Below are 23,114 nucleotides of genomic sequence, written 5' to 3'. Positions count from 1 at the left end.
TATTTTTTGGATAGTAGCCATCCTAATGTGTGTGAAGATGGTATCTCATCTTTTTGATTTATATTTCCTTAATGACAGCAATATTGAACATAGTTCCAAATGCTTATTTATGTTTTCTTCGGAAAAATGTCTTTGTCCATTTTTGAATCATGTTGTTCTGTTGTTGAACTTTAAGAGTGCTCTGTATTCTGGATGTTAATCCCTTATCCAGATACATGATTTGTAGATACTTTGTCTCATTTTGTGGGTTGCCTTTTTTTCTGTTGATAGTGGCTTGAGGCACAAACATTTTTTTAATTTTTGTGAAATCCAGTTGTCTGATTTTTTCTTTATTGCCTCTGCTTTTGGTGTCATAGCCAGTAACTCATTGCCAAATCCAGTGTTGGGAAGTTTTGCCCCATTTTTTCTTTCGAGAGTGTAGTTTGGATTTGTAACCTTTAACAACGGTTTAGCTTAAATAATATGGACTGTTTTGTATTGTTTTCTATTTATTTTTGGATATTTTGGTTTGCTTAACTAAATTGTTTCTTTTTAAAATCAAAGTAAAAATGCTAACGTTCTTCTCTCTTCCCCTAGTTTATAGATACTGCATTTCAGGTTTCTCTTTGAATTAAGCCTTTTATTTTGAAATAATTGTAAATTCACCTGCAGTTTTACAAAATAATATAGTGAGATTTTCCCCTTGAGGCAGTATCTTCAAGAATTTATAACTATAGTATCACAACTAGGATTTTGAAATTGATAGGATATAAAATAGATCCATTGTCACAGGAATCCCTGTTGTTGTCACCCTTTTATTATTACTGTGACTTCCTCCTCCCATTCCTCTCCCTCCATTTTTGTCTTTTCAAAACTGTGTAAGTGGAATCATATATAACTTTTGGGATTGGCTGATTGCCTAATTCCCTGGAGAATTCATCAGACTTGTTGCTTATAGCAACAACTCATTGATTTTTATTGCTGAGTGGTATTCCACAGTATGGATGCCCTGTTGTTGATCAGTTCAGTCTTGTAAAATTCTTTGTGACCCCATGGACTGTAGCACGCCAGGCTTCCTTGTCCTTCACTGTCTCCCAGAGTTGGTTCAAACTCGTGTCATTGAGTCAGTGATGCCGTCCAACCATCTCATCCTGTGTCATCCCTTTCTCCTCCTGTCCTCAGTCTTTCTCAGCATCAATGTCTTTTCCAGTGAGTGGGTTCTTTGCATCAGGTGGCCAAAGTATTGAAGCTTCAGCATCTGTCCTTCCAGTGAATATTCAGGGTTGATTTCCTTCAGGATTGACTGGTTTGATGTCCTTGCGTCCTTCTCCCTCTCTTGAGAGAAGACTCTCAAGAGTCTTCTTCAGCACCACAGTTTGAAAGCACTACCAGTTTGTTTAACCATTTCATGTCGAAGGACATCTAGGTTGTTTCCAGTTTTGGGCTATTATGAATAAAGTTGCTATGAGTATTCGTGTATGGTTTTTTCTGTGAAGGTAAGTTCTCATTTTTCTGGGATAAATGTCAAAACGTGTGATTAATGTGTTGTTTTAATTTTATAAGAAGCTGTCAGCGTGTTTTCCAGGGTGGCCATACTGGTTTGCATTATTCTCACCAGCAGTGTATGAGAGATCTAGTTTTTTTCCACTTTTTTTAAAACCAGTATTTGATGGTGTTACTATTTCTTCCTTTCTTACTATTTTTGTCTTAGCCATTCTTTTTTGGTACATAGTGGTATCTCATCATATCTTACTTTTAGCCTAATAGCAAATGATGTTGAATATCTTCTCTGTGATTATTCATCATCTGTGTATGTCTTCAGTGCAGTGTCCATGATTTTTGTCCACTTACTAATTGGGTTTTTTTTTTTACTGTTGAATTTTGAGAGTTCTTTATAATTCTAGAACTGATCCTTTCTTAATATGTGGTTTGCAAATTTTTTTTCCCCCTTTCTATAGCTTGTCTTTTCTTTTTTTTTTTTATAACCAAGCCTTTTGCAGAGCAGGTTTTAGTTTCACGAGGTCCAATTTATCACTCTTTATAGTTTGTGCTTAATACACTTTGCCTATCCTTATATTCCGAAAAATTTCTCATGTGTTTTTCTGAAAGGTTTATCATTTTACATTTAAATCTGTAATCCATTTTGACTCAGTTTTTTTTTTTTTTTTATAAGGTATGAGATTTAAATCAAGGATATTTTTTTGGCCTCTTGGTGTCTAACTGCTATAGCACCATCTCTTGAAAAGGCTGTATTCTTCCTCTCTTGAATTGCTTGGGAATATATGTGTGTGACATCAGGAGAGGTATGAAATAGATAATAAAAATCGCATGCAGTTTCACCGCAAAGATAATTACTGCTAATATTTTTATGTGTGTGTTTCTAGTCTGTTCTTAAGCCTGTGTATATGTTATACTTTCCATTTAAAAAAAAATTGTTCCTAACTTTGTTCTCTTTTAATTATGAGTTTTCCATTTCTGCATAAAAAGACACCATTTTAATGATTGTGTAATTTTCTTTTATGTGACTCTGATGTAGTGTATCACTGATTGGATTTTATAGTGTTTCCATCTGTTATTTTCATAGCATAGTATTTAAGACATAATAGATTCTCAGCATATACTTGATAAATTAATTTAGCCCTACTCATCATACTTTAAAAAGACAAAGTTCCACTTTTTAAGTTACTGTCTTATGCCATGCATTGGATTATAAAATAGTATTGAGCCCTTTCTTCAGAATAGAGTGTTTATTCTTTGAATTGTATACAAGGTGAAAAGGTTCCAGTGTATCACTTTACGGCATACAGTTTTTGTTTGCACTATACTGCTTATCCTATAGAGTCTGCTCACCACGTAGGAGCAAGAATTTGAGGTAGATTTTTGGTCGATAATATAAAGTCTAGATTATATTTTCTTCTAGCTTCAGATATTAGATATAACTACACACATGAGCATCTACTTTGTGCTAAGAATAAGAACTGTTGTAAGCTCAGGAGAGGACAAAGAACAGATATTTGAGGTCCTACTTTCCTAGTCTGTAAGTAGCCCTGCCTTTGATCTGGTAAACAAGTGAGCTGAGGCACATAGGCATTCTTTGGCCTGATTGTTATGTCATCAGCTTCTGTACGTAGGCCGTTAGTTTTCTTTGTGACTTTCTAGCATTTTGTGGATCTGTTTGGGGATCTTGTCAAATGATAATTCAAAGGCAGCCTTAACATTTTTTCTTTTATTTTTTTCACTGTATGATATAATTATTTATTAAGATCCCTGTCTGTCCCTTTATTTTCTTTTTTCTTTTTTTACTGTTTGTTCTTAAAAATAAGATTTGAGGTGACTTTTAATAGGATGTGAATACTAGTTAATAGAAATAAAAAAATCAGATACAAAGAAAGGAGTGAGTTATTATATACCTTATATAACTTTTAGGTAGTTTAGCTGTGACAGAACATCAGATTTAGCTAAGCTTCCTGGGAGCCAAGGTTCTCATTATCCTAAATAAATATTGGATTGGCAAAAAAACTCTTTTGGTGTTTTAAGTGTAAATAAAAGACACATTGTTCATTTTCATCAAGAACTTTATTGAATAATATATTCAGCATTTTGTTCTACATTCTGCCATTTTTCAGGCAACTTTATAATTCCTTCTTCCCAAAACTTTTTATCATTTTGAGCAAAGAACTCTTCCAGGTGTCAAATTTTAGAGTCCTCTGGGAATTGAAATTTATTCCATTAAGAGAATTTTATAAAGACCAAAGTAAATGCATATCTGAAGGTGCAATGTCTGGTGAATATGGCGGATGAATCAGAACTTCCAGCCAAGGTGTAACAGTTTTTGCCTGGTTGTCAAATCAAAGGTCTTGCAGTGTCGTGATGGAATATTATGTGTTTTCTGTTGACTACTCCTGGACGCTTTCATCACATACTGCCTTCAGTTGATCTAATTGAAAGCAGTACTTGTTGGACTTAATTGGTTTTCTAGAAGGAACTCATAATAAAGGACTCCCTTCCAATCCCACTATACATCATCATCTTTGAATGAAAACTGTCCTTTGGTGTGGTTGTTGGTGGTTCATTTCACTTGTCCCATGATCTTTTGCAGTCCACATTATTGTGCCCACTTTTCATCATCCATCACGGTTTGTTTTTTTTTTTTAAATGGAGAGTTTTTATTACGTTTCACTAGAGAATCGCATGTGGAAACACAGTCAAAAGAGAATCGCATGTGGAAACACAGTCAAGAAGGTCTTTTTCACTTCACTTACATGGAACCCAACCATCAAAGTGAGTAACATAATCAAGCTGGTGCAAATGATTTTCAGTGCTTGATATGGATATTTTGAGTGTGTTGGCTATCTCCCTGCATGGTATAACGTTGATTGTTCTCAGTTAATCTCTCAATTTGATCACTGTTAACTTCAGCTCGCCTACCCAACCATGGAGAATTGTCCAGTGAGAAATCTCCCAAGAAATTTGGCAAAACACTTGTGACTTGTATAGTCAGTAACAGCACCTTCTCCATACATTTCACAAATCTTTTTTTTTTTTTTTTTTGCATTTCACTTGTGTTTTTACCTTTCTTGAAATAATAAAGCATAATATGCTGAAATGTTGCTTTTTCCCATTCCATCTTCAATATTAAAATGGCTATACAAAAATTCACCAAGTTGATAAGTTTTTTAAAAAAATGTACACTGCTGTGACAGCTGTCACAATACAGTCTTAACAAAGTTGTTTTGAATGAAGTTTTAGACAACTAAGCCCTACGAGAGCCATCTTATGGGAAAAAACCAAAGGCAACTTTTGGCCAGCCTATCACAACCCAACACATCACAAATTATCCAAAGGATTGGGAGATTTTCTTTGCATTAAATTCTAAATGATTTCTAAAATGTGAGATCTCTTGAGTAAGAGCTATTGAGCAATGACTGGACAGTATTGTTGACAGTAATTTAATAGCACATATTCTGTAACTCTCAGACTTTTTTATTAATATATATATTTTAATAAAAATAGGATGATATACCAAAAAATTTTAGTACAGATGGATCATATATGAGAGTGGGCTAATGTGCTTCAAGATTTTATGTGTGCATATGTACACAAACACACAAAGCATATACATACATATGTATTTATACATACATATATTTTTGCTACTCTTATTTGATAAGGTCAAAATATACATAGGTGCAGACAGTATTTTTATACTCTTCTTAACCATCATTGTTCTAATTTGTAGTTTTGCTGGTTGAGTAGCAGACAATTTCAGGATTTTTCTTTCTAATGAATGGCATATCAGAATTCTATATTCTTATTTATTTAGCTTCCGAAATCATTGAGAAAGTGGTATGTTTATTGTCAGATTAAGAAAGTTGGTAAGCATTTATATCTGACTGGCCGGTATTCCTTCTTTTACAAGGGGTACTTGCTATTATAAAGCTTGTCGTTTCCTCAGGAGGCAGGTATAGAGCTGTTATTGGCATCTAATGCAGGTGCTTTACTGAAACCACTAAAATACCAAACAGTATGCTACAGATGATTTTGACTAACGGATTTTCAAGATTCTTGAGTATAAACAATCACGTGTCCACTGGAAAAAAAAAAAAATCCTTATAGTCTCAGGGAATGTCAGATTTGGGGCAGCATGGTGTCTTGTTTGTTTGAGTTGTCTTTAAAAAAGGGACAAATTTCTCAGGTAGTTGAAAGAGGTGATTTAGAGTCAGGTGGTATTACTATGATGGCTTTATTGACTACACTAAAGCCTTTGATTGTGGATCACAACAAAGTGTGGAACATTCTTAAAGAGATGGGACCACCTGACCTGCTTCCTGAGAAATCTGTATGCAGGTCAAGAAGCAACAGTTAGAACTGGATGTGGAACAACAGACTGTTTCCAAATCAGGAAAGGTGTAAGTCAAGGCTATATGTTGTCACCCACTTATTTAACTTATATGTGGAGTACCTCATGTGAAATGCTGGGCTGGATGAAGCACAAGCTGGAATCAAGATTGCTGGGATACATCGCTCATTATTCAGTTCAGTTCAGTTTAGTTGCTCAGTCATATCTGACTCTTTGTGACCCAGTGAATCGCAGCATGCCACGCCTCCCTGTCCATCACCAACTCCCGGAGTTCACTCAAACTCATGTCCATCAAGTCGGTGATGCCATCCAGCCATCTCATCCTCTGTCGTCCCCTTCTCCTCCTGCCCCCAATCCCTCCCAGCATCAGGGTCTTTTCCAATGAGTTGGCTCTTCGCATGAGGTGGCCAAAATATTGGAGTTTCAGCTTTAGCATCAGTCTTCCAATGAACACACAGGACTGATCTCCTTTAGGATGGACTGGTTGGATCTCCTTGCAGTCCAAGGGACTCGAGTCTTTTCCAGCATCACAGTTCAAAAGCATCAATTCTTTGGTGCTCAGCTTTCTTCACAGTCCAACTCTCACATCCATACATGACCACTGGAAAAACCATAGCCTTGACTAGACGGACCTTTGTTGGCAAAGTAATGTCTCTTCTTTTGAATATGCTATCTAGGTTGGTCATAACTTTCCTTCCAAGGAGTAAGTGTCTTTTAATTTCATGGCTGCAGTCACCATCTGCAGTGATTTTGGAGCCCCCAAAAATAAAGTCTGACACTGTTTCCACTCATTATTAGAGAAATGCAAATCAAAACTACAATGAGATAACACCTCACATCAGTCAGAATGGCCCTCATTAAAAAGTCTACAAAGAATAAATGCTGGAAAGGGTGTGGAGAAAAGGGAACACTCTTGCACTGTTGGTGGGAATCTAAATTGATATAGCCACTATGGAAGACAGTATGGAAATTCCTTAAAAAACTAGAAATAAAACCACCATATGACCCAGCAATCCCACTCCTAGGCATATACCCTGAGGAAACCAAAATTGAAAGAGATACATGTATCCCATTGTTCATTGCAGCACTATTTACAATAGCTAGAACATGGAAGCAACCTAGACGTCCATCGACAGATGAATGGATAAAAAAGTTGTGGGAAATATACACAATGGAATATCACTCAGCCATAAAAAGGAACACATTTGAGTCAGTTGTAATGAGGTGGATGAACCTAGAACCTGTTAGAGTGAAGTGAGTCAGAAAGAGAAAGATAAATACCATATTCTAATACATATATACAGAATCTAGAAAACTCATCCTGAAGAATTTACTTACAGGGCAGCAATGGAGAAACAGAGAATACTCTTATGGACATGGGGAGAGAGGAGGAGAGGGTGAGATGTATGGAAAGAGTAACATAGAAACTTACATTACTATATGTAAAATAGATAGCCAATGGGAATTTGCTGTAAGGCTCAGGAAACTAAAACAGGGGCTGAGTTTCAACCTGGAGAGGTGAGATGCGGAGGGAGGTGGGAGGGAGTTTCAAAAGGGAGGGGAATATATGTATACCTATGGGAATTGATGCTTTTGAACTGTGATGTTGGAGAAGACTCTTGAGAGTCCCTTGGACTACAAGGAGATCCAACCAGTCCATCCTAAAGGAGATCAGTCCTGGGTGTTCATTGGAAGGACTGATGTTGAAGCTGAAACTCCAGTACTTTGGCCATCTCATGTGAAGAGCTGACTTATTTGAAAAGACCCTGATGCTGGGAAAGATTGAGGGCAGGGGGAGAAGGGGACGACAGAGGATGAGATGGTTGGATGGCGTCACCGACTCAATGGACATGGGTTTGGGTGGACCACAAGAGTTGGTGATTGACAGGGAGGCCTGGCGTGCTGCGGTTCATGGGATCGCAAAGAGCTGGACACCACTGAGTAACTGAACTGAACTGATGGCTGATTCACTTTGAGGTTTGACAGAAAACAGTAAAATTCTGTAAAGCAATTATCCTTCAATAAAAAATAAATTGATTAAAAAAGAAAACACTATGGTTAAAAAAAAATTGCTGGGAGAAATAGCGATAACCTCAGATATGCAGATGACACCACCCTTATGGCAGAAAGGGAAGAACTAAAGAGCCTGTTGATGAAAGTAAAAGAGGAGAGAGCAAAAGTTGGCTTAAAACTCAACATTCAGAAAACTAAAATCATGGCATCTGATCCCATCATTTCATTGCAAATAGATGGGTAAACAATGGAAACAGTGAAAGACTTTATTTTTGGGGGCTCCAAAATCACTGCAGATGGTGACTGCAGCCATGAAATGAAAAGGCGTGTGCTCCTTGGAAGAAAAGCTATGACCAACCTAGACAGAATATTAAAAAGCAGAGATATTACTTTTGCAACAAAGGTCCGTCTAGTCAAGGCTGTGGTTTTTCCAGTAGTCATGTGTGGATGTGAGAGTTGGACGGTGAAGAAAGCTGAGCGCCGAAGAATTGATACTTTTGAACTGTGGTGTTGGAGAAGACTCTTGAGAATCCCTTGGACTGCAAAGAGACCCAACCAGTCCATCCTAAAGGAAATCAGTCCTGAATATTCATTGTAAGGACTGATGCTGAAGCGGAAACTCCCAATTCTTTGACCACCTGATACAAAAAAATTGACTTATTGGAAAAGACCCTGATGCTGAGAAAGATTGAAGGCGGGAGGAGGGGACAACAGAGGATGAGATGGTTGGATGGCATCACCAACTTGCTGGACATGAGTTTGGGTAAGTTCCAGGAGTTGGTGATGGACAGGGAGGCCTGGCATGCTGCAGTCCATGGGGTCGCAAAGAGTCGGACACGACTGAGCGACTGAACTGAACTGAGAGTTGGGTATTCTTTAAGTGGTTGCATGTTGGAATGAGGACCACTGACGGAGATTGTAATTGTTCTAGTTAATGTATTTCCATTCTTTTTTCCATAGTAATTAAAACATCAGGACTAGTTGTTCTTTTTTAAGATAGACTGTTTTTTTTAAGAGCAGCTTTATGTTCACAGCCAAATTAAGCATAAGGTGCAGAGATTTCCTATATACTCCATGTTCCCACACTTGAATAACCTCCCCTATTATCACCATCCCCCACCAGCGTGGTACTTTGTTATGGTTAGTGAACCTACAATGACACACAATTATCACCCACAGTTCTTAATTTACATTTGAGTTCACTCTCCGTGTATCGTGCATTCTAGGCATTTGGTCAGATGTATAATGGCATATGGAGAAGGCAATGGCACCCCACTCCAGTACTCTTGCATAGAAAATCCCATGGATGGAGGAGCCTGGTAGGCTGCAGTCCATGGGGTCGTGAAGAGTTGGACATGACTGAGCGACTTCACTTTCCCTTTTCACTTTCATGCATTGGAGAAGGAAATGGCAACCCACTCCAGTGTTCTTGCCTGGAGAATCCCAGGGACGGGGGAGCCTGGTGGGCTGCTGTCTATGGGGTCGCACAGGGTTGGACACGACTGAAGCGACTTAGCAGCAGCAGCAGCATAATGGCATATATTCATCAGTATGGTACTATGCAGAGTAGTTTCACTGCCCTTAAAATCCTCTGTGTTCTGCCTTTTCATCCTTCTCCCATGCCCCATCCTTGGAAACCTCTAATCTCTTCACTGTCTCTGTAGTTTTCCCTTTTCTGAAATATCATGTGTTTGGAATCACATGTATGTGTATGGTCTTTTCAGAGTTCTTTGCAGTATACCTCTTAAGGTTCCTCCATGACTTGATAGCACATTTCTTCTTAACCTCTGAATAATCCATTGTCTTTGTGTACCATTCACCTGTTGAAGGACATCTTGGTTGCTTTCAAGTGGTGGCAGTTATGAAGAAAGCTGCTATAAGCGTCTGTGTGCAGGTTTTTTTTTTCTTTGTGGTCATAAGATTCCAGTACCTTTGGATAAATACCAAAGAGCATGATTGCTGCACTGTATGGTAAGAGTATGTTAAGTTTCATAAGAAACTGCCACACTGTCTTCCACAATGGCTGTACTGTTTTTCATTTCCACCAGTATTGAATGAGAGTTTCACATCCTCACCAGCATTTGGTATTGTCAGCGTTGCACATTTTGGCTATTCTAAATAGGCTTACAGTGGTTTCTCATTTTAATTTGCATTTCCGTGATGACTTATGATGTGGAGCATCTTTTCATAGGCTTATTTTTCATCTGTATATCTTCTTTGGTGATGTGAGAGTGTTAGGATCTTTGGCAATTTTTAATCGGGTTGTTTGTTTTCTCTGTTTGATTTTCAGAGTTCTTTGTGTATTTTGGATGACAATCCTTTATCAGGTGTCTTTTGCAAGTACAGTCCTCCCACTCACATATGCTGTGGCTTGGTTTCAGAACCCTCCCTTGCCCCAAGGTACCAAAATGTGAAGGTCGCTTATGTAAAATAGCACAGTATTTGCATGTAACCATGGCATATCCTCCCTGTATACTTTAAATCATCTTGGGTTACTTATAATGCCTAAGACAATGTAGAAACTGTGTAAATAGTTGTAAGTACAATGTAAATGTTATATAAATTGTTGCCAACCTGTGGCAAATTCAGGTTTTGCTTTTTGAGATTTTCTGGACTTTTCTTTTTTCAAATATCCAAGGTTGGTTGAATCTCAGAGTACAGAAACTGTGAATATGAAGGATTAGCTCTATTTTCTGCCAGTCTTTTGCTTGTCATTCATTCTCTTCACATTGTCTTTTGCAGAGCAGATTTGTAATTTTAAGGAAGTCCACCTTATCAATTATTTCTTTCATGGATTGTGCCTTTGATGTTGTCTCGAAAAAAATCATCACCATACCCAACGTGGTCATATAGGTTTTCTTCTATGTTATCTTCTAGGAATTTTATAGTTTCATATTTTACATTTAGGCCTGTGATCCATTTGGGGTTAATTTTTGTGACAGTTCTAAGGTCTGTGTTGAGGTTCACTCCTTTGCATGTGATTGATCGTTCTGGTACCATTTGTTGACAAGACTGGTGCCTTTGAATCACCTTAAGGGCCATGTTATTTAAATTGCATGAAGGTAATATTTTATGGATTTGTGGTTGCCTTTTTTTGGAGAAAGGAAGGGTCATTGTGAACTGTGAGGTTATTCGACTGGCGTCTGCTGTGTCATTTCCCCCATCATCCATTTTGATAGAGAATATTTCTATTGAAATTTTAGAATTGTTTCTACCCTTAGGCCATCGGGTTTTATTGCAAAAGACTCCCAAACTCATATGCCTGTAAGTATTTTCTTAAGAATATTGGAAGTGTGATTCTTATGTCTGTCCTTGACAGTTTTGGACCGAAGGTGTCCTTACGTTCATTGAGAATCATTGATGAAATGGAACACTGTTACACTTGGAGCTTTCAGATTTGCCTCTTATTTGTCCTGTAACCTTTGTTTATATTTAAATGTGTATATAATACCTAATTTGGAGGGATGTCAGAGTTCAGTATGTGAATGAACTTGGCACAGAGCACCTGGCAGTCTTTAGGTGTTCTAACAATATTTTCCCACTTCCTTTTCTACAGAAAATTTTAAAGAAGTTTGTTACTTAAAACAGTATTTTCAGAACTTCCCTGGTAGTCCAGTGGCTAAGACTCTGCACTCCCAATGCAGGGGGTCCCAGGTTCGATCCCTAGTCGAAACAGATCCCACATGCCGCAGCTAAGACCTGGTACAGCCAAATAAACAAATATTTAAAAGACAAAACAGTATTTTAAAAAGTAATGTTTGAAAACCTAAGGCTAATTTCACACATTATATATTAGATAAGCCCAAGAGGATTTAAGTATAGGTAGCACAGTACTTTCAAAAGCAAGTAAGACCTTAGGTCTCCTGCATTGGCAGGCAGATTCTTTACCACTGGTGCCACCGTATTAATAATTAAACTTAAAATGCTCTGTTACAAGGTGTTAAGACTGATCTGATTTTCTTTGAAAGGTTTGTGGTGGTTATAATAATAATCAGGCTAAGTTAAACACATTAGCTTTATAGAAAAATAATGATTTCATACTGGCCTCGTGTGTTTATAGGTGTGTGTGTTTGCTGATTTCTATCTTTTTCTGCTCTTTGCTCATGGTTCCTTCTCTAAAGCTTCTTTTCTCTTGAACTTAAGAAAGAATATAAAGAAATTACCTTAAGAAGTTAGGGCCTTGTCTTCACTAAGTAGGTTGCATTCTAATAGAGATTGTTTGGAGAAAGTCCAAAATATAATAAATAACTAATGGTGGACTTTCAAGCACTGTGGCACTTGTGTCCAGGATTCACAAATCAGGTCACGCTTTTCAACAGATTTGACTCTGTTTCTAGGGCAGTGTACACATTGTATAAAAGCATTTTATTTATAGACAGCTTTATTTAAAATGGACTTCCCTGGTGGCTCAGACAGTAAAGTGTCTGCCTACAGTGCGGGAGACTTGGGTTCGATCCCTGGGTCAGGAAAATCCTCTGGCGAAGGAAATGGCAGCCCACTCTAGTACTCTTGCCTGGAAAATCCCATGGACGGAGGAGCGTAGAAGACTACAGTCCATGGGGTCGCAAAGAGTCAGACACGACTGAGCAATTCGCCTTATTTAAAACACCACTTGAAGAACCAGAGAAGTAATTAGCATAGTGAAGTATTAGGTGGAAAAGAGGAGTCAGGAGTAAGGTAAAAGTACTGAGCAAAGCTTTGACTCAGTAAAGTTATAAATTGGGATTCGATTGGCGGTTGCACAGAAGTAACTTAAGTTTTTAAAGGGAGAAGGAAGGTAGGAAAATAAATTTCTGTGGAAAGAAAGATCCGTTTCAGACCCAGGGATCAAACCTAGGTCTCCCACACTGCAGGCAGATTCTTTACTGTCTGAGCCACCAGGGAAGCCCAAATAATAAACGATAAAGTTCACCTGTTTATAAAGTGTACACTCCAGTAATGTTTAGTACATTTGCAAGGTCCTGCAGCCATCATCATCTAATTCCAAAAATCTCATCACTGCCCCAAGCCCCATACATGTTAGCAGTCACTCCTGTTTTCCTTTGCCCCTAGACCCTGGAACCACAAATCTGCTTTCTGTTTCTATTAATTTGCCTGTTTGAAACAGTTCATAAAAATGGAATTATAAAATATATGGCCTTTTGTATCTGGCTTCTTTACCATGGCATAATGTTTCCAAGGTTCATCCATGTTGTATCATGTATCAGTAGTTCATCTCTTTATATAATAGCTGAATAATACATAATTCATTGTATGAATATAAAACACTTTGCTTATCCATTCGTTGCTTATGTGTATTAGATTATTTCCCCTTTTTTGTCCACTATGGATAAAAATCCCATGGATAGAGGAGCCTGGTAGGCTGCAGTCCATGGGGTCGCAAAGAGTTGGACACGACTGAGCAACTTCTTTCTTTCTTTCATGGATAATGCTGTTATGAACATCAGTTACAAGGTTTTCTGAAAGCAGATGTTTTCAGTCCTCTTGATTAAATACCCAGGAATAGAATTGCTGGGTTATATGGTAACTATGTTTGACTTTTTGGAAGAATTGCCAAATTGTTTTTCAGAAGTGACTGCAGTGATTTACATTTACATCAGTGATGTATGAAGGTTTTAGTGTCTCCACATCGGTCCTGATACCTGGCTTTTTTATTAAGCTATACCTAGTTGGTGTAAAATTTTAATCTCTTGGTGGTTTTAATTTGTTTCCCTAATGACTAAGGGTGTGGATCATCTTTCTACATGCATATTGGCCATTAACATATCTTTGGAGACATGTTTCTTCAAATCCTTTGCTCATAAGTTTTGTTGTTTGTATTTTTAGTGAACGTGAACAACAGTGATTTCTGTGCTGTGGGAGGCCAGCTGGACCAGAAAGCAAGCAAGAGCTAGTAGTTTGGGAAACTTAACGCCCATAGAAGCAGTGCTTAACCAGTAGGAAACAGGAGCAGATGTATAACAGCTTGCCTCTCATCTTATGGACAGACAATTTTGAGACCCCCATGTGCTTCTCAGAGAATTTAAGTAGAATGAACCCCAGTTGTCCCTAGGTTAGGGATGACCTCAATAATATACCGTTTCTTATATTGGCTTTTCCTCCCTATCACATACTCTAACTGCTGTTTAGGTCGTTTCTTAGATGGACTATCTGCATTCAAATCCTTATCTTAACCTTTGTTTTTGAGAGAACCCAAACTAAGACAGGTGTCATTAGAGTACTTAGTATTGAAAGACTTGGTAATATTTCAACATTAGAAACTGGATCATCAACAAGAGCGTGAGTATAGATAGAGAAGAGGGCGAATATCTGCATTCTTCATCACTATAATGTGTTGAGGTTGATATAAAGTGGAGTAATTATCGAAGGATACTGTGGTGTGGCCAGTGGTGTAGGAACAAAATCAGGAGGATGTCATGTCTTGGAAGCTAAGTGAAGAAAATACCTGAAGTAGTGGGAAGTAGTGCTACTACTAAGTCAAGGGAGACATGAGCTTAGAGTTGTCTGTTGGATTTGGCAATAGGTAAGCCATTAATGTTTATTGCACAGACCAAAAAACAATAAACACATCTACAGAAAAACATCTATTTCTGCTTTATTGACTATGCCAAAGCCTTTGACTGTGTGGATCACAATAAACTGTGGAAAATTCAGAAACAGATGGGAATACCAGACCACCTTACCTGCCTCTCGAGAAACCTGTATGCAGGTCAGGAAGCAACAGTTAGAACTGGACATGGAACAACAGACTGGTTCCAAATAGGAAAAAGAGTACGTCAAGGCTGTACATTGTTACCCTGTTTATTTAACTTATATGCAGAGTACATCATGAGAAATGCTGGGCTGGAGGAAGCACAAGCTGGAATCAAGATTGCCGGGAGAAATATCAGTAACTTCAGATATGTAGATGACACCACCCTTCTGGCAGAAAGTGAAGAAGAACTAAAGAGCCTCTTGATGAAAGTGAAAGAGGAGAGTGCAAAAATTGGCTTAAAGCTCAACATTCAGAAAACGAAGATCATGGCATCTGGTCTGATCACTTCATGGGAAATAGATAGGGAAACAGTGGAAACAGTGTCAGACTTTATTTTTTTGGGCTCCAAAATCACTGCAGATGGTGACTGCAGCCATGAAATTAAAAGATGCTTACTCCTTAGAAGGAAAGTTATGACCAACCCAGATAGCATATTCAAAGGCAGAGCCATTACTTTGCCAACAAAGGTCCATCTAATCAAGGCTATGGTTTTTTCAGTGACCATGTATGGATGTGAGAGTTAGACTCTAAAGAAAGCTGAGTGCTGAAGAATTGATGCTTTTGAACTGTGGTGTTGGCGAAGACTCTTGAGAGTCCCTTGGACTGTAAGGAGATCCAGCCAGTCCATCCTAAAGGAGATCAGTCCTGGGTGTTCATTGGAAGGACTGATGCTGAAGCTGAAACTCCCAAAACTTTGGCCACCTCATGCGAAGAGCTGAATCATTGGAAAAGGACCTTGATGCTGGGAAAGATTGAGGGCAGGAGGAGAAGGGGACGACAGAGGATGAGATGGTTGGATGGCATCACCGACTCAATGGACATGGGTTTGGATGGACTCCGGGAGTTGGTGATGGACAGGGAGGCCTGGTGTGCTGCAGTTCATGGGGGTTGCAAAGAGTTGGACATGACTGAGCAACTGAACTGAACTGAGGCCATTAATGACCTAGGAAGAACAGTTTCTATTGAAGTGATGGGGGACAAAAGTGTGATTCCAGTGAGTTTGAGAAAAGTTGATGAAATAATTGGTTAGAGTGTGTATAGACAACTTGTTTGGAATTTTGTTGTAAAGGAGAGCAGAGAAATGGGTTGATAACTGGAGAGATATCTTCAGAAGAGATCCTTTTTAAGATGAGAGGGAAAATACACCTACTCAGTGTCTCATATTGTTGTGTGTGGTCAAAATCAGTTGATTCTTAGGATATGTTAGAGAATTAACATTCTCTTTGGTTTATTTGACCATCTTGTTCTGTACCCGTCAAGGCTTACAAACCATGTGTCATGAGTCTGCAAAGGAAATTGTTATAAGTCATTAGCAGAATCTAAGAAGATTGGGATTTACTCTGGCATAGAGATGAATACCAGGAAGTAAAGAGAAATAAGGGAATATGTACAAGGAAGTTAGTCCTGCCACAGGATTGTGTTTGGGAATAGTTTAGAATCTGGTCAAGGCTATATGAGAAAGTATTTCTAGGTTTGAAATAATGCCAAGATTTAATTTATCAAATTAAGTGCAACATCATTGTGAATATGTTTGTGGTGCATATTTCTGCAGTGTCTCTGTGCACAGCTTTTATTGACCTGTTGTTGAAAGAACCAACTGTGTGTTACAAAAAGTTGAAATTTACTCACAGACCTTCAGTATTCCTTTTTTTGGCACAGTTTTCACCTTCTCTAAGTTTGGTTCTGAGCCATGCTAAAACCTCCCTCTACTTCCTTCCTCTGATTTTAGAATGATCTGATGTTAGGTTTTCAGAGTTAAATAAATCAATTCTGTCTGGGATGTTTGCATTTGTAGTCTTATTTCTAATTGTGGAATGAAGATCTTTTTGTAAGAATAATTAGGCCCTCTTTCTGTTTTATAAATTGTAATTCCTTCTAAACTGAGATAGAGGAGGATTTTGAAGATTTTTCTTCTACCTTTACCAAATTTGTTTCACAAAAGGGTGAAACAGACTGAATCTCTTCCATGGGAGTGTCTTATCTATAAACAGCACTATTTATCTACACTGGGCATCTTCTTTTCTGCTTCTAGTTAGCATGTTGTTGTTCAGTGTCTTGGTCTGACTCTTTGCGACCCCATGAAAGTGCATGTGAGTTAGCATATGGGAGCGCACAAAAACTTTCTGGTCCCCTGGTGAGAATAAGAAAAACCTGTAAAGAATAAAAATTGCGTTAAAAAAAATTAGAGGTAGCAAAAAATCAGTGGGATCAAGGAAGCCTTGGTGAACTGATTTCCAGAGATACATGAACTTCTCATAGGTGAGTCAAGAGTATGGCAGCTTTCCAGCCTGGTTTCAGTATAGGATGAAGCAGTAAATGGAAAGACTGAAGGGCTGAAGATAAATCATCCAATCTTCAAGAGACACTGTGGGCTTTTGGGAAAGGGTGGGTATCTGACAAAGCCCCAAAGCAGAATTAAATCATTAAGCCTGATAATTTTATCTACCTTGAATTTTGCTTAAAGAGGCGTACAGGAGGGGTTGAAAAAGCTAAAGAAATGTACAGTTCTGCAAATTCTAATGGTTCTTGAATTATGGGACACTGCTGGAGTTGAATCTAAAGGTAAACCAAACCCAAAATATGTAGAACTGTAGCCCAATTTCTTCCTATCTCAGATTTTGACAAGATCAAAAAGATATGACTGTGGTTGAGGATGAGAAGTTGGGGATTGAATTGATCACAGAAAAATTCACTCTGATTGAAGGCAGGAGGAGAAGGGAATGATAGAGGATGAGATGGTTGGATGGCATCACCAACTCAATGGAGATGATTTTGAATGAGCTCCGGGAGTTGGTGATGGACAGGGAAGCCTGGTGTGCTGCAGTCCATGGGTTGCAAAGATTCAGACACGACTGAGCAACTGAAGCTGCAGTCTGAAAGCTGCAGAACTGAAAGCAGCAGCCAGTTTCAGCTCAAATTGAGTCTGCTAGAAATCTGAATTATCCGTGACTCATTCTAACTAGGGGTTTCCCATGTAGCTCAATGGTAAAGAATCTGCCTGCCAATACAGGAGACACAAGAGTAGGAAATGGCAATGCACTCTAGCATTCTTGCCTGGAAAATTCCATGGGCAGAGGAGCGTGGCGGGCTGCAGTCCATGGGGTTGTAAAGAGTCTGACATGACTGAGCAACTGATTGAGCATGCATGCATGCATCCAAACTGAGAGAAGAGCATAATTCTCTGCGAAAGAAATAAAACTTAACAGTTTTATGCTCATTTCTCAACCCTCATTTTATAAAAAGGATCTAGAATACTATGAAAAAATATGAAACATAAAACAGGAAAATATGATTATATAATTAAGAGAAAACAGTGAACAGACTTCTTAGATGCCCCAGAGTTAGGAGTCAGTGAGTTAGGAGACAGTTATTTTAAAGCAGGATAACATGTGAGGGATTGAGTATTTCAGGAGAGTGATGGAAACTTTGGAAAAATACCAAATGCAAATTCTAGAACTAAAAAATGCAGTATCTTTAAAAACACTGCTCAAATGGCCTTGATAGCAAATCTGTTATAAGAAATAGACCGTAAGAAACGGTGAGTGTGTGAATAAATACGGAAGTCTGTTTTCTGGTCTTTATATAAGTGACAGTGAATGTGTGTGTGTGTGTGCATGCGTGCACACTCAGGTGTTTCCAACTCTTTGAGACCCCATGCACTGCAGCCTGACAGACTTATCTGACATGAAATTTTCCAGGCAGTAATACTGGAGTCAGTTGCCATTTCCTACTCTACATCTCCTGTGTTGGCAGGCACATTCTTTACCCCTGCACCACCTGGGAAGCCCTGGGATTTATAATATATAGAAGTAAAATTTATGACCATAGCATGAAATATGAGAGTATAAACAAATACATTATACTCTTTTGCATTTGTTATATATAAAATTACATATGTAATTAGAATAGTATAATATTATTTGAAGGTGGACTATGATGAATTAAGAATATGTGCTGTACATTCCTAGAGCAGCCAAAATACATGTGTTGTGTGTGTATGACTTAAAAGTCCACACAATGAGATTATATAGGGAAATAACTATATTTGGAGGCAGGAAAACAGGAACAAAGAACAAGTTAAAAATAAATAGTAATGCAATAAGCTTAAATTATACAAGTAATTATATTAAATACAAATGGTCTAAGCCAAGCATTGAAACATAGAAATTGTCAGGTTGGATAAAATAGCAAGAACCAACTATATGCTTTGTACAAATGGGCAATTTAAAGACAAATTTGGTTAAAAGCAATAGTGGAAAAAGATATACTAACACTTATCAAAAGAAAGTTGTTATAGCAAAATATACTCTAAGGATTTAGTAAAAGGACATTTTATAATGATAAAAGGATCCATTTATCAAGAAGATGTAAGAACCCTAAATGTATATTTACAAAATATTCAGAATACATGAAATAAAATTTGATAGAAATAAAAGGAGAAATGGACATTTATGCTTAGAGATTTCAGTACTTTTCAGTAATTAGTAGAAAAAGAATACCATAAATTAGGAAGGGTATGGAAGATTTGAACACCACTGTCAATCAGTTTCACATGACATTTTTTGAATACTAAGCCCAAGAGATGCAGAATGTGACATTTAAATACACATGAAACTCCAAGGTAGATCTCATGTGAGGATGTCAAAACTTCAACATACTGTGGAAGACTTGAAATTATATTTTCTTTGTCTACAGTGAAATTAAGTTAGAAATCAATAACAAATGAGAATTCAGTTCAGTTGCTCAGTTCTGTCCAACTCTTTGTGACCCCATGGACTGCAGCACACCAGGCCTCCATGTCCATCACCAACTCCTGGAGCTTACTCAAACTCATGTCAATGAAGTCGGTGATGCCGTCCAACCATCTCATCCTCTGTTGTCTCCTTCTCCTCACGGCTTCAGTCTTTCTTTCAGGGTCTTTTCCAAGGAGTCAGTTCTTTGCATCAAGTGGCCAAAGTATTGGTGTTTTCAGCTTCACCATCAGTCTTCCAAAGAATATTCAGGACTGACTTCCTTTAGGATTGACTGGTTTGATCTCCTTGCTGTCCAAGTGACTCTCAAGAGTCTTCTCCAGTGGCATAGTTCAAAAGCATCAATTCTTTGGCACTCAGCTTTCTTTTTCTTTATAGTCCAGCTCTCACATCCATACATGACTACTGGAAAAACCATAGCTTTGACTTGACAGACCTTGGTTGGCAAAGCGATAGCTCTGCTTTTTAATATTTTGTCTAGGTCGGTCATAGCTTTTCTTCCAAGGAGCAAGAAGAGTCTCTTAATTTCATGGCTGCAGTCACCATCTGTGGTGATTTTGAAGCCCCCCAAAATTGTCTCTCATTTTTTCCATTGTTTCTGCATCTATTTGCCATGAAGTAATGGAATTAGGAGATCCCTGCATGGTGGTGTTTTTTGGTTTTTTAGCCATACCATGAAGCTTGCGGGATCTTAGTTTCCTGGCCAAGGGTTGAACCCCAGGCACTTGGCAGTGGAAGCTCAGAGTCCTAACCACTGAACTCTCAGAGAATTCCCAGTCTGAATGTTTTAAAATTAAGGTGATTCTGAATAACTCATGGTTAAAAGAATAAATCAAATGGAAAATGAACATTTTAAACAAATGGAAAGACAACATATTAACATTTATGAAGTGAACTTCAGAATTCATAGCTTTAAATCTTGAAGAAGAAAATATTAGAATCATTACTTAATAAGTTTTAGCCTAAGAGAAAAAGACAAATTCAAAACAAATAAAAAGGCAGAAAATATAGACAAAACGGAAATGAGCGAAATGGAAAATGTCCCATGTAAATGAACAAATTGTAAAATTTTTTCATTGGAAAAAAATCAGTATAATTGGTAAACTTAACGTTTAGAGCAATTTATATAACTCTTGAACTTGTGAATCAGCATGTGGTCTTTTATCCCTGGCTTCTTTATGGCATTATGTCCTCAGGGCTGCATTCAAGGAAGGTAAAAGCAGTAGTAGTAAATCTTCTTGAGGCAGAGGCACTGTTGTTTGCTTAACTTCTGCCACACTGAGTTGGCATAAGCAAGTCGTTGTTTAGTCACCAAGTCACTTCTAACTCTCTTGTGACCCCAAGGGGCTATAGCCTGCCAAGGCTCCTCTGTCCGTGGGATTTCCCAGGCAGGAATACTGGAGTGGGTTGCCATTTCCTCCTCCAGTCAGCCCAATTTCAAGCAGTGGGGAAATAGACTCTGGATCTCTTAATCTTGGTGGTGAAAGACATTGTGGCCCTGTTTCTTGATTCATAGTGGTTAAATCTCAGGTCAAAGATCTGGGATTTTACCCTATTTACAAGGTACTGTGTTAACTTGCCAGAAAACACAAACCAGAGACAAAGGGTTTATTACTCCCTGGAAAGCAAGCAGCCACCAGGGCAGTACTTGTGTTGGTTACTTGAGCCTGAATCTTCATAGGGCTTCACAGTGAAGGTCAGATGGGACCTGCACAGGTAGTAGTGTGCACTGAAGAAGGGGCACCCTGAATTGGGAAACCTGACCACACATAGGACCACTCATGACCTGTCCTCTTCTCAGGAGAGAGAGAGAGAGAACCTTATCTTTACTCTGGAATAGAAGGAACATACCTCAACATAATCAAAGCTATATATGACAAACCCACAGCAAACATTATCCTCAATGGTGAAAAATTGAAAGCATTTCCTCTAAAGTCAGGAACAAGACAAGGGTGCCCACTTTCACCATTACTATTCAACATAGTTTTGGAAGTTTTGGCCACAGCAATCAGAACAGAAAAAGAAATAAAAGGAATCCAAATTGGAAAAGAAGAAGTAAAGCTCTCACTGTTTGCAGATGACATGATCCTCTACATAGAAAACCCTAAAGACTCCACCAGAAAATTACTAGAACTAATCAATGACTATAGTAAAGTTGCAGGATATAAAATCAACACACAGAAATCCCTTGCATTCCTATACACTAATAATGAGAAAACAGAAAGAGAAATTAAGGAAACAATTCCATTCACCATTGCAACGGAAAGAATAAAATACTTAGGAATATATCTACCTAAAGAATCTAAAGACCTATATATAGAAAACTATAAAACACTGGTGAAAGAAATCAAAGAGGACACTAACAGATGGAGAAATATACCATGTTCATGGATTGGAAGAATCAATGTAGTGAAAATGAGTATATTACCCAAAGCAATCTATAGATTCAATGCAATCCCTATCAAGCTACCAACAGCATTCTTCACAGAGCTAGAACAAATAATTTCACAATTTGTATGGAAAAACAAAAAACCTCGAATAGCCAAAGCGATCTTGAGAAAGAAGAATGGAACTGGAGGAATCAACCTACCTGACTTCAGGCTCTACTACAAAGCCACAGTTATCAAGACAGTATGGTACTGGCACAAAGACAGAAATATAGATCAATGGAACAAAATAGAAAGCCCAGAGATAAATCCACGCACATATGGACACCTTATCTTCGACAAAGGAGGCAAGAATATACAATGGATTAAAGACAATCTCTTTAACAAGTGGTGCTGGGAACTCTGGTCAACCACTTGTAAAAGAATGAAACTAGAACACTTTCTAACACCATACACAAAAATAAACTCAAAATGGATTAAAGATCTAAATGTAAGACCAGAAACTATAAAACTCCTAGAGGAGAACATAGGCAAAACACTCTCTGACATACATCACAGCAGGATCCTCTATGACCCACCTCCCAGAATATTGGAAATAAAAGCAAAAATAAACAAATGGGACCTAATTAACCTTAAAAGCTTCTGCACATCAAAGGAAACTATTAGCAAGGTGAAAAGACAGCCTTCAGAATGGGAGAAGATAATAGCAAATGAAGCAACTGACAAACAACTAATCTCGAGAATATACAAGCAACTCCTACAGCTCAACTCCAGAAAAATAAATGACCCAATCAAAAAATGGGCCAAAGAACTAAATAGACATTTCTCCAAAGAAGACATACAGATGGCTAACAAACACATGAAAAGATGCTCAACATCACTCATTATCAGAGAAATGCAAATCAAAACCACTATGAGATACCATTTCACACCAGTCAGAATGGCTGCGATCCAAAAGTCTACAAGCAATAAATGCTGGAGAGGGTGTGGAGAAAAGGGAACCCTCTTACACTGTTGGTGGGAATGCAAACTAATACAGCCACTATGGAGAACAGTGTGGAGATTCCTTAAAAAACTGGAAATAGACATGCCTTATGATCCAGCAATCCCACTGCTGGGCATACACACTGAGAAAACCAGAAGGGAAAGAGACACAAGTACCCCAATGTTCATCGCAGCACTGTTTATAATAGCCAGGACATGGAAGCAACCTAGATGTCCATCAGCAGATGAATGGATAAGAAAGCTGTGGTACATATACACAATGGAGTACTACTCAGCCATTAAAAAGAATACATTTGAATCAGTTCTAATGAGGTGGATGAAACTGGAGCCTATTATCCAGAGTGAAGTAAGCCAGAAAGAAAAAC

General features: G+C 38.1%; 1 protein-coding gene across 10 annotated transcripts in view; it reads left to right on the top strand.

The window, feature by feature from the left end:
• The window catches only part of ERBIN (erbb2 interacting protein), a 132,583-nt gene that overhangs the window by 19,671 nt on the left and 89,798 nt on the right, over positions 1 to 23,114 (top strand). For 3 of the 10 annotated variants that reach the window (XR_006546617.2, XM_044932498.2, XR_006546616.1), the window contains one exon: positions 4,163 to 4,260. The exons of 1 other annotated variant lie outside the window; for it this stretch is intronic. Coding sequence is in view for 1 of the 9 variants with exons in the window: in XM_044932498.2 (XP_044788433.2) it covers positions 4,171 to 4,260 (90 nt within the window). In the remaining 8 variants the exon portion in view is untranslated. Of the gene's footprint in view, positions 1 to 4,162; positions 4,261 to 23,114 lie in introns of those variants that run through there. 6 more of the 10 variants (XM_044932505.2, XM_044932502.2, XM_044932500.2 and 3 more) reach the window with 4 other exon arrangements.

This window comes from Bubalus bubalis, chromosome 19, assembly GCF_019923935.1.
Source record: "Bubalus bubalis isolate 160015118507 breed Murrah chromosome 19, NDDB_SH_1, whole genome shotgun sequence".
NCBI lineage: Eukaryota > Metazoa > Chordata > Mammalia > Artiodactyla > Bovidae > Bubalus > Bubalus bubalis.
Note: the sequence above shows the minus strand (reverse complement) of the source record. Positions and strands in the feature narration are given on the sequence as shown.